Genomic DNA, 11222 nt, shown 5'->3' with positions numbered 1-11222 from the left:
AGGCAGGGAACAGGCAGATGCAGTGCTGGGGAGCTGGGAGCCTTTAAAAGCCATGCCTCCAGGAATTCAGGCTCCTTTCCCCCAAGAGAGCATCTTCACTGCCAAAAGGGACAATGTTTTATTTTAGGAGATAACGTTTGCTAGCTGTAGCATGCCACCTCCCCTTTTTCTTATTTCTCGTGCCAGCAAAGACAGAGAAAAAGGGAAGGGAAAGAGCAGAGCAGGGAGCAGCGCAGACAAACAGACTGAATTCTTGCTTCCCCTAAGGATTTGTGTAAATTACAGAGTAAGAATTTAGTTACTTGCAACTTGACCCTCCCTGCCAGGTTGAGAAGCGGACAGTTGGACAGTGCAGCAGCAGGCAGGACGCAGGCCACCCGGCCATGCCCCGCTCTCCCCAGCCCAGCTGAGGAAGGCAGAGTGCTCCCAGAGGACCGGCATCACTTCAAAACGTCTCTCTGTATTTTTCCTTCCCTCTGAAAGGATGAGTTACCAGTAAACTCTGTTTCTTTTTGTAAAGAACCACTTGCTTAAGTAACAGCACTGGTTTATTCTGGATTGCCCTCCCCAGTGTCGCTGCCCTCCTCTAAACGTCCCTAAGTAGGTATGGCTTCACTCATCTCCCACCGTTCTTGCTGGAAACACCTACGCAAGGTTTGGACATGGCAGCAACTGCTGCAACGCAAATTAGGAAATGGAAATATTTTAAGGGGCTTTGTATCTCAGACTCCACTTCCATATGAACAGAAACCCTCCATTTAAGTAAGAGCAACAGACCTAAGGGAGTTAAATAAGGGAAAACAGGCTCCTGGGCACCGAAAGGATGAACAGCACAACCCCTGCTAGTCCAGCTGCCCTCCCACCGGAGCAGACCGATGCTGCAGGAGCGGTGAGGAGGAGCACCACAACAGACACACCAGCGACTCCACCACACACACTGCTGACAGAGCAGAGGCACCTCCCGGCAGGTCTGTTCCAGTTTCTTTATAAGTTGAGAGCACATCACAGAAGTGTAGGTAGGTACAGGTTTGCAGTGTTGCCCTTGGCCTGGCATGGGCTCACCGATGCTGAATTTTAATCTATTTCAAATTAAATGAAGAGAACTAAGTTTCCTTCTTCAGTTCCTCTGGGCAAGAGGCACAGCAAACAAACAGAAACCGGTCATGTGAGAAACCATGCTATTAGCTAATTAAAAAACAATAACCACTGAACAGCAGCTGAGCAGGGATTCCTGCAATTCCATTGCCCAAACTAGAGGCAAGTCACCAGACAGACATCAGTGCGAGGATCCTACTTCAGGAGTTTCACCCTTCCCTTGCACTCCTAGCTGTGCACCACAGCTGCCCACGAGCCGGGCAGAGGGGAAGGCAGCAGTCCCAGGGACCTTGGCCATGCTGACCCAACCCAGCGGCAGCAGTCCTGGCTGCGAGGTTCAGCTCCAGCTCCCCTTGCCCACCGGGACTGCTGCGAGAGAGCGGGGAGCACACAGCATACCAGGGGAAGGACAGCGGGACTCTGCAGGCCCGTGTGTTTCCTTTCCTATGAGAGGAGAGACCAACGAGACCATTGAGTTCGCACTGCTCTTCCAACATAATTTGCTCAGCGATATGGCTGCCCTTTACCCACGTCTGCTTAATAGTATCGCGCTTCCCAAACTAGGTTAGTGAGACAAGGCAAGGGGCACGAGTAACAGCCAAACCCCAGGGCACTGTGCCGGGATAGTGCCCAACAGAGGCTTTTTGCCAAACCAGAAGCCACAAGGAGACCCGTTTTCAATTTCACCTTCCCCATCAGGTGGGCACAACACAGTCCTTTCCACACTCCCTGACAGCTCTCTAACACACCAATACTCCTGAACCCCAGCCTGCCAAACTCCCTCCCTGCCCACAGGAACCATCACCTCCTCGCCTTGTCCCACTTCACTTCTGCTGTGCTGGGCTGCAGGAGAACACCAGGAAAGCTCCCTGATCAGTATGGGATGCCCTCATGCCATCTAAGGATTATTAAGGCTTTGCAAATACTTTTTGATGTGGCAAATGAAGTTCTGAAGCCTTTGTTCACCTAGCTTTTTGCACTGTTGGTAGGACCCAACTCTCCTTTCAAAAGGGCCTTAGGAGATCATCTGCACTACTTTCACACAGCTGCATGGAAAGTTGGCGTTGAACTGGCACAAGAGACATGCCCAGAAACAGTAGCAGCAACTAAAAAACATCAGAAAGAGAGACTTTGGTTTAAAATAAAATAGAAAAGAAAGAGAGAGAGAAAAGGTAAACACAGGTGCAAGTCGTCTCACGAGAGGGGTACTTGCAGGGCATAACCCCACAACCCTGGAGATCTAGATCTACATTCCCGGCTTTGTTTTACCGTTACAACCTTCATTGCACAGGACTCAAAATCACTCTCATATGGTTGTTAAGTTTCATAAATAATGTGAAAACTATATGCAACAGATACATCATATTTCCAAAAAATTATAAGAAAAGTTACATCAAATTAAAAAGTAGCTTCATGAATGAAGATACTGCTCTAAGTGCACTTTCCCTGCAAGTGCAGCCAGTGCCTCAGCGCTGGATATGAAGAAAAAAAAACAAAACAAAAAAATTGGATTTAAAAACTTAAGTCCGGTTTCAACCAGTCAAAACCGGGCCAAGCAGAAACCGAGTGTGCTCTCGGCACTGTCCCATGAGGGAGTCCCTATGATGCTTCGTTATCCAGATAGGTTTGTAAGTCCTTGTTGAGACTGTAAACAATCCTTCTTTCCTGAACTGTCCTCTTTATTGGCAAAACAAAGTAAAATATTTTATTTTTTTTTAAAATAGAACATTAAAATTAACCCAGAAGAAAAGAAACGAAACACAGTGAGCTTGTTGGAGTCCATAGGATCTGGTCTGGAAGAGCTTGGAAAACGTGTTCAATGTTTTCTCCTGTTTTCAGCTGGAACTGTACCAGAGATCGGGTTACTTGGGGAAGAGGGGAACAGAACGAGAAAACAAAGGATGCGGAATAAGAGACCGTGGACATCTCATGTGTTCGCTTCATTCGCTAGGTCCTCTATCAATACCTTAGTGTCACAAGCCTTGGACCTGGAAAAAAAACCAAACGGAAAACACTCACTGGGGAGAAGAAATTCCCATTACTACATGCAGACAGTAAAACTACACTGTACTTGAAAAATCTTTCTTACACGGAGAGGGAATAAGCAGGCTACTGGAATTATTTTACGCTCTCCCACTCTCACTGGGAATAGCCAAGCCTTACAAATATGCCCCAGCTGTCCCTCAGCATCCTCCTCCCCCGGCTCTGCCCACGCCACGCCGGCCCCCTTGCGCGCACGGACAATGCCCTCTGCCGGGCTGTGCCGACAAACGGACAGGGACGTGGCGGCACTGCTGGGCGCCGTGCACCCACCCGCCTCTCCGCGCACAGCTCCATAAAACCGTTGCAGCAGGAGCTGCAAATCCAAGGGAGCATTCCTGCTCAATCTGTCACCGGGCTGCACAAAGGTACCGCAGCTTATTTTGGAATAGGCTTGCCACGTCTCAGTTCGCTGCATGTCTGAGGGGTAAACGGACATGGATGTAGGGGATCCGACCAGGTTTTGGCCCACGTGCCCTTTGCATAAAGTTTTTCAGTCTCTAGCAGCCACACAAAGACTGTTGGTATTGGTCACATCCGTGTACTCTGAGCCAAAGATACAAGACAAGCACGGCCCAAGGGCTGCGGCTCAGGCCAGAGCACACCCTTTGCGTGACAGCCACGGCCTCCTTTTCCTCCCCATCCACCCCTCCCATGCCGTGATGCAAGAGGGGATGGATGTGCTGCAGGGATTGCACAACACTCCTGACATGCTGTGCTTCAGCGTCCCCAGGGAGCCCGAGCTTGCCTCCTGGCCAAAGGGCAGGGCTCTGCAGCTGTGCTGCTGCGGCAGAAGTGATGCCTGGACACTGGAGCACCCTGCGACGCCCAGAGCACAGGCGCTGCAGTGAAGACAAGCAGTCAACAGGTTCAGGGCTGGGGTGCAAGGTGGGGAAATGTCTAGGCTGTAAGGAGGAGGGGTGGAAAGAAAAAAAATGTATGGGGTTAGATTTGGGAGAGGAAAGGGTCTGAGGTGTCACATAGGAAATGTTACCCAAATGGTAACTGAAATCTTGGAGTGGTCTGAAGCCTGGAAATGGCCGGTGTTGGTGGGAACCTCTCTTCCAGTTTGGATTTACAACCTCTGGCAACTGCTACAGGCTATTTTTTGCAGAAGAGGAGTTTTGTAAAGGGAACTCCCTTTTCCAGTGGTTTACCAGAACCCCAAGATGATGTAAAGGACGGATCAACCCTCCAGCAGAGAAATACTCATTTACTAATTGGATCTGTCCTCCCTTTGAATCACTATTTTGGCTGAGATCTTTGCATGATTACCCAGTCCGTAAACGGTCACCAAGCATTAACAACTCTAACACATGACATAGTCCATTGCGCTAGAGGAGAGGCAAAACATACTGTGAAGCAAGACGAGGTCTGCGTAAGGACACGCTCTGGCTGCGCTTCCACTGTTTGTTCTTGCGGCGGTTTCGTACACCATCTTCCTGGTCCATCATCTGGTCCAAGAGCGTCAGGTCATCGGCATTGAGCGGTGCCACAGAGATGTCCCTCACGGCACGGAACTCACCACAGTTGTTCAGGTGCTCGTTCTCCAGACGGAAGAAGTTCCACACAAACCGCCTGGGTGGAGAAAAAGTGAAAATTACCCATTTGGTTCCACTTTTTTAAGCATTGCCTATGTTCGGCAAAGCACTGGTACATGCACCTAGATATCACTGACTGTTCTCACTGATCAAAGTGCCTCTGGGAACACGCTGGGAGAACAGAGAAACAGCAAATGACTACATTTTTGGGACAAAAATGCAGATGCTACAACATCTTCCCAACTCTCTGGAGAAGAACAGATCTGTCAGGCTCACTCACTGTCCTAGCGATGACAGCCCTAGTCTGGACAGCACGGAGGCACCAGGCGTTACAAGAGAAACGCAATCTCCGCCATCTACATGAGTGAGGTTCAGCTTTAAGGGCTTTTACCATCTTGAGAAGTTGTGGGGGTAGGTCTCCGGCTAGAGGACAAGTGTGTGAAGAGCCCTGAAACCTTGCAGGATACAAATTAGCGTTTGGAAAAGCAGCACAGATTTGAGAATAATTGTAAACCTAAGAATCACGTGAAATTTCATCTGGAAATTTCAACAAGATAATTTTAAGGAGAAATTTATAACAACAGAATTCTCAGGATTAGGTCTAGGTTCAGAACTGCAAACACAGCACGAAGGACCCAACCCCACGTTGCTGCAGAACCCTCTACACCTTTCTTCACTCAGCACCCTGCTCGGACTAAATGTTCCTGTTAGACTCAGTGTTCCATTTCAAGGACTGGTACTTTCCACGTCCAAGGAGCAAGGCACTTCCCACCACAGTGACATTATACAATTAATAAAAATGTAAAAGAAAAACGAACTGTTCAGTCAAGCAGCCTTACCGGAATACCTCAAGTGGGGCAAATACAGTAGAAATGATGTCCCCAGCATGCGGAAAGATTTGCATGGAAGTGAGGGAGATCTGGATGGTCCACGCAAAACGCAGGATCACATCTTCTACAATGGCACAATAGTAGTATGCCTGAAGAACAAGACAGACAAACCGGACAGCTCATTGTACAGGTTCTGCACAGAAGACAGACCTCTTCAGGCCTTCAGGAAGATACAGAATTTGCTGCTCAACCACTAGAAAAGTGAAAAGTATTAAATGATCTCTTTGAAACAAGTGAACTCTACTGCTAGAAAATCCCAGCACATAGCATTCAGGAAGCACCAGTGGCCAACTGCAACATGCTCTAAACTCAGCAAGTTTTGTTAAAATATTAAAAGCCTTCCCTAATGTAAGAGTAGGCTGTATACGCACTTTCTGTGGGTAGACAATTCCTTCTCGAAGAAAGGTATTTTCACCAGCATTTTTGTCAAAGAGACCCCAGTCCATCTTCAGGTCCCAAATAAGGGTATAGCAAGAGCTGATGAAATAGAAGATAATCCACAGGTAGAAGAACACTTGGGTGTCACTGTGGTTTTTAGCTGGAAAAGAGAAGAACAGCATACTTCTGTACAACTTAGAGCAGATTGCTTCTTAAAACAGCTACAAATTGGCTGACTTGATCTGTGGAAGTAACACCCCTTTTATTCAAGTTCTGGGAAAATCAGCCTAGCTAATGTGAATCAAACCAAAAGCCTTACCAGGACCAGGTTTATATTGTCATTTAAGTTCCACTTTCATCTTGTTCAACGTTTTGCACTTGGGATTGAAATTTGCACTAGTATTTTTATTTTCTTGAAACTTGTGGTAGACCTGCCATTCTATCTTTGAACAGCAGATGGAAGCTGAGGGCCATATTTCACAAAAGACACAGGCTGTACAAAGGAAAAAGCAACGAGGCAGTACTCAGTCAGGAGGGTTTTCTAAGAGAATATTTTAGTTTGTCTAAATATAACCAACTGTGAATTAGTGCACTAAAAGCCTGAAAGAGGAAGGGCAGTATAGGAATTTCCACTAGCCATTTCAGAGGTGGTGGTGGCAGGGGAAAATAAGCAAAAAGAAGGCAATATATTAACATGTATGTACAAATCCTGAAGAAGGCTCCATACAGAGTTTTAAATGTGCATACAGAGCTCCTCTTTGTGAAACACAGGACCATGGGTCCAAAGTCTTGCAGATACATTTTTGCAGCTAAGTTGTTTCCCATTCACCCCTCAAAAGGATACGCTGCTCTCTCAGTTCAGCTACATTTCCGTACATCAGCCAGCTGGGTAAAAACAAACAGATCCAGTAACTCTGTTTGCTTTTAATTAGCAAAATCTGGGACATAAAGTTCATAAAAATAAAACATATTACCATGCTTTGCAAGGCTGAGACACTTTGCATCTCCCTGCTGTCAGGAGTCTTTCCTCCTGTCTGTGCAGCCGCTGTAATTGCTCATTCACTGATTCTTTCTAACAAAGCCAATAACACTTCTAGTACAAAAAAGCCATAATGTTTCCAGTCCAAATCCAATGCCACGCTAAGTGACAGCACTGTTTTCCATATATGTGGCTTTAAAACAACAGAATCCCCAAAGCCGATCACAGAGGGAGCAACAGGGCAATTTGCTCTCTCCTTCCCTTTTTATTTTCTAACATTTACAATATAAACGTAATGCAGCAATCTGATAAAATTAATGGAGGTGAAAATGAGAGGCATCGTGTAAGAGTACATTCCTCCCATTATGCCTTTCAGGCTTCCTGGACATGATGTGCAGGATATAGGTCAAATACACACACTCATTCTCCTTTCAAAACACACCCCCTAAAGCAAACCTATTAAAGCCACTTACGCAGCCTTTCTGCAGTGAAGCTTCACATCAGCGGAGGAAAAGGACATGAGATCTGCTGCAGCTCTCAGGTTTGACTAGCTTCCCTGCTTCTGTGCAAGGTTAGGAGCCTTTGAGCTGTAACCTGCATCCTCCCGAGGCTTGGCTTTACCCAGGGCCAGGTCTAGCATTGCATCACCTGCCACTGCCACTGCAGAAAGCCATGACGTCACCCAGGAGCAGGCACAGAAGTCCTGCAGAATACAGGCTCTGATGCCCAGGTACATTAATCCTGCTGCTTTGAAACCACCTCTCCCATCCATTTTTGAAGGGCAGCTGCCCACAAAACAGGACACAGGTGAGCTTTTTGGAGCTTAGCAATTAGGGCTCTACTGCAGGATTTCATTCTCCCCCACCAGCTCCTCTGAAGCCTCCACTACATTATTTCAGGAAAAAAAGGCAAATGCTGACATTCAGTGACTCAGAGACACTAAGCCTGTTCTTTCCAACATTATTTTTAGCTCATTAGATCTCCATGTTTAGTTCCCACTACCAGATCCTAAACAATAATTCAGAGGTAGTTAATGGGTTAAGTGCTTTCAAAACATCTAAAATGCTCCAGATTACCCTGTGAGGCTGCATGCTTCCTATCAGTAACTTAGGTCATGCTGGTTTTGTTTTGTTTTTTTTTTTTCCTTAAGAAAAGAATGCAAATAAACTGAGTCTTGCTCCACATCTTCACGGAGCAGCCATGGAGAAGGCAGCACAGACAGTACCATCCATTGCCATGCCTTCAGCCACATCCCTGGCATGAGCCATGAGCACTGCAGCAAAGCCGCATTGCTGGGCGCTCCTTCAGAGTCCTCTGGTCATGGAGGGGACAGCCTGGCCCCAGACTATCATCTCAAACTACATAGGATACAGGTTTGTTAGCCCCTTAAGTCAGCAGTTACACAGAACGGCGATTTCAAAGGTTCACACTGCTTAAACCTAAATTGCCTGAAAGGTTATTGTGTGCAATTATGGAAAGGAGGAGTACCGGGAAGAAAAAGGCCCAAGTAAGAAATCTTGTGGCATTAACCTCATCCACCTCGAAAGGATGTGCTTGCTTCTAGTTAGGTCATCGTGGCCTCAGCTGCCTTTCCCTGCCCCTATCTTTGCAGCAGTCTCTTCAGTGGCACCTGGGGTCACGCTGCTTGCCCCTTGCTCCTGCTCGCTTTCTCACCAACCGGCTTTGTAATGCATTCAGCTCCTGAAAAATTTCATTAAAAAAACCAAATCACTCCCTGGTAAAATGCTCTAACCAGAACTAGCCTATTGTCTTCAGCCTTGGCCTTCAAGCCCCTTCCTTTAATCACTTACCCTCCTTTTCCTCCTGCCTGCAATTGCGTTTGATACCTTCCTTCCTTCTGTCCTCATTGGTATTCAGCTGGTGTACAGAAATATGTTACTGCTCTAGGCAAGCAATTATATCTCAATCTCCACTGGCTGGTCCTAGTGGCCCTCTTCACTGCTGCTCAGGGGGCTAGAAAATCAAGGCATTCATATTCTGCCCAGAGGCTCCATCTACTCCTCTCCTGCCAGTTTTTCAGTAGCAATACATAGCTGTGCATATGTATGATGATATCAGGGTCTATTTAAGCAGGAACTGTTTCATCCTGTGTTTTTTCTTTGTTTAATGATGTGCTAGAAACCATTAGAGAGCGACAGTCTCAGGAGGAGAGAAGCATTCTGGACACCTGGTAGATCTCAACCTCTCCAAGAGGGAAAGAAGACCAAGTCTTCGACATCCCACGGACTGTAGCAACCCTTCAGCAGCACAACTGCCAGTCCACCCTGCAAGAGGTGGATGAAGGACCATTCTACTTGATGCTCCAAAGGGCACCACCATGTAGCAACTTCCTAAGCTACAGTTATTCAAAACAGCACGTGCAGGACATAACACTGTCAGCACAAAACTTGACATGTGAAGTTGCAGGTGCAGCTTTACCCTCCCTGCTGATGGGCAGATTTCGATACACATTTACATTAGCATGTCTGCAACATGGAGGTGTCAGAGCTATGTCAGAGGCTATTCCAGTTCGCAGTGCCCTGCTGTCTCCACTTGCTGCAAAGTCAATGGGAAATAGCGTACCACAGGGGCCATTTGCAACCTTCACCACAGAATTTCCATTAGCATCCTCAGTTTACCCTATAAAAGGCAATTCCAGTAGATACTCTGCACAAATACACCAGCAAATTGCCCCAGAAGGTCAACTAGATAAATAATGGAAGGCTTCCACCTTTGAACTAAAGCTGTGAATGGCCACAGTCCCAGAAAACAGCCAAAGGCACTTGCAGCAGCAGAATTTACTGCCTGCAAAAACTGCTGATAGACAGTATCTTGGATCCCAAACCCAGTCCCAGGGGACACAATATCTGACTAGCATTCTGAGAGAATAATACTCTGCAGAAATTATAGCCCCTTCTAAACATAGGCAAGAGAAAGGTTGCTTTCCATCAAAGGTAGACAGCAAATACTATCCTGAACGCTGTTAATATTGACTTTACTTCTAAAGAATACTATCTGTTTACCCTGCTGAATTATTCTGGGGAATGTAAACACTGTATAGTATTCAACACAGCAAAAATCAATGCCATGTATTATTGAAGATCTGGATAAGAGCACAATGGCCCTCGATAAGCACTCCTGGTGTGTCAGCCACTGCAGCTGGCTGTGGTTTCTGCTGATGGTGAAAGCTGTGATAGAAGCTGTAAGAAGTATGAGGTTATCAGGAAACACAGTCGGGTAGCCCTGCTACGAGACAAAACTGACCCAGCCTGAGCAGTTCTGCCTCCGGCGTCAATTAAAAACCTCTTGATGAAGGCATGCCAAATTGAGTTTTCTTTGATGACCAGCCTTTCAATCACAGATTTAAGTGGAACCAAAACAAAAAAAGTATATATTTACAGTGTGATAGCCAAGCACAGATACTAGAGAACTGAGCATATACTTTCTGCCACCCGGTTAGCCCAGGGATGACACGTGCCCATTAACTCCACCCCAGCACACAATGGGAAGGGGGTGACAGCCAGAAGCAACTTATCTACATAAGAACTGCCATCAGAATGACATCCCAAAGCATTTGTCTAACACCTTACTGCTTGAAGTGCAGTATTACCGCTGCCTCAGTAATTATACATCTTAATGAGGGAATAGCAGCAGCATTGCCTTTCTGCCCAGCCAGCACGTATCGCTATTTAATACTGATCAATGGCAGAGGCGTGACATGACAGTGGACTTAATGCAGTAAAAAGGCAAACAACCCAGAGGAGCATACGGAGGACTCGCCATCGTGTGCTGATGGGCTTTGTCAAATACCAACCATTTCATTTGAACAACTTTCCCGTTAGATTCTGCAAACCTCTGCTATAGCCTCCAGGCACAATTTAAAGCAAAGCAGCGAGCACAGTGAAGAACTGTCAGGAGGCAACACCTCGTTTCTTCTTCTAGTTAGAATCTACATTTGCAGAGCAGGGAAATCCCCAAATCATGTTTTGACTAAAAATACTCTGCAGGTTTGCATTGGGTTTGTATGACGATACAACTGTGTCTAATTTCAAGACATCGCAGCAATCTCGTTGCTTGTATCTCACAAACAGAAGAATGTGATTTAATTGCAAACAGGAGGAAGCACATCAGTCATGGCTGAGATTTGATCTGATTCTTCTTCTGGTGGCTTCTCTAGCAACTGAGATGTGTTCTTGGGCATGTTTAACTGCTACCTTGAGAAGAATGGAGTTTCCAACCTAAGCGTTTGCCAGCAGTCTTGCTAATAAGAACATCTGGATTCACAATCAGAAATAAATA

At 46.4% G+C, this 11222-nt stretch overlaps 1 protein-coding gene across 4 annotated transcripts in view; it reads right to left on the bottom strand.

The window, feature by feature from the left end:
- Positions 1–3022: 3022 nt before the first annotated feature.
- The window catches only part of XPR1 (xenotropic and polytropic retrovirus receptor 1), a 114618-nt gene continuing 106418 nt past the window's right edge, over positions 3023–11222 (bottom strand). For all 4 annotated transcript variants that reach the window (XM_075710316.1, XM_075710314.1, XM_075710313.1 and 1 more), the window contains 4 exons: positions 5938–6104; positions 5516–5655; positions 4492–4713; positions 3023–3083 (listed from right to left, as the gene is read on the bottom strand). In XM_075710316.1, coding sequence (XP_075566431.1) covers positions 3023–3083; positions 4492–4713; positions 5516–5655; positions 5938–6104 — 590 coding nt within the window. The remainder of the gene's footprint in view (positions 3084–4491; positions 4714–5515; positions 5656–5937; positions 6105–11222) is intronic.

This window comes from Pelecanus crispus, chromosome 5 (genome assembly GCF_030463565.1).
Source record: "Pelecanus crispus isolate bPelCri1 chromosome 5, bPelCri1.pri, whole genome shotgun sequence".
Classification (NCBI taxonomy): Eukaryota; Metazoa; Chordata; class Aves; order Pelecaniformes; family Pelecanidae; genus Pelecanus; species Pelecanus crispus.
Note: the sequence above shows the minus strand (reverse complement) of the source record. Positions and strands in the feature narration are given on the sequence as shown.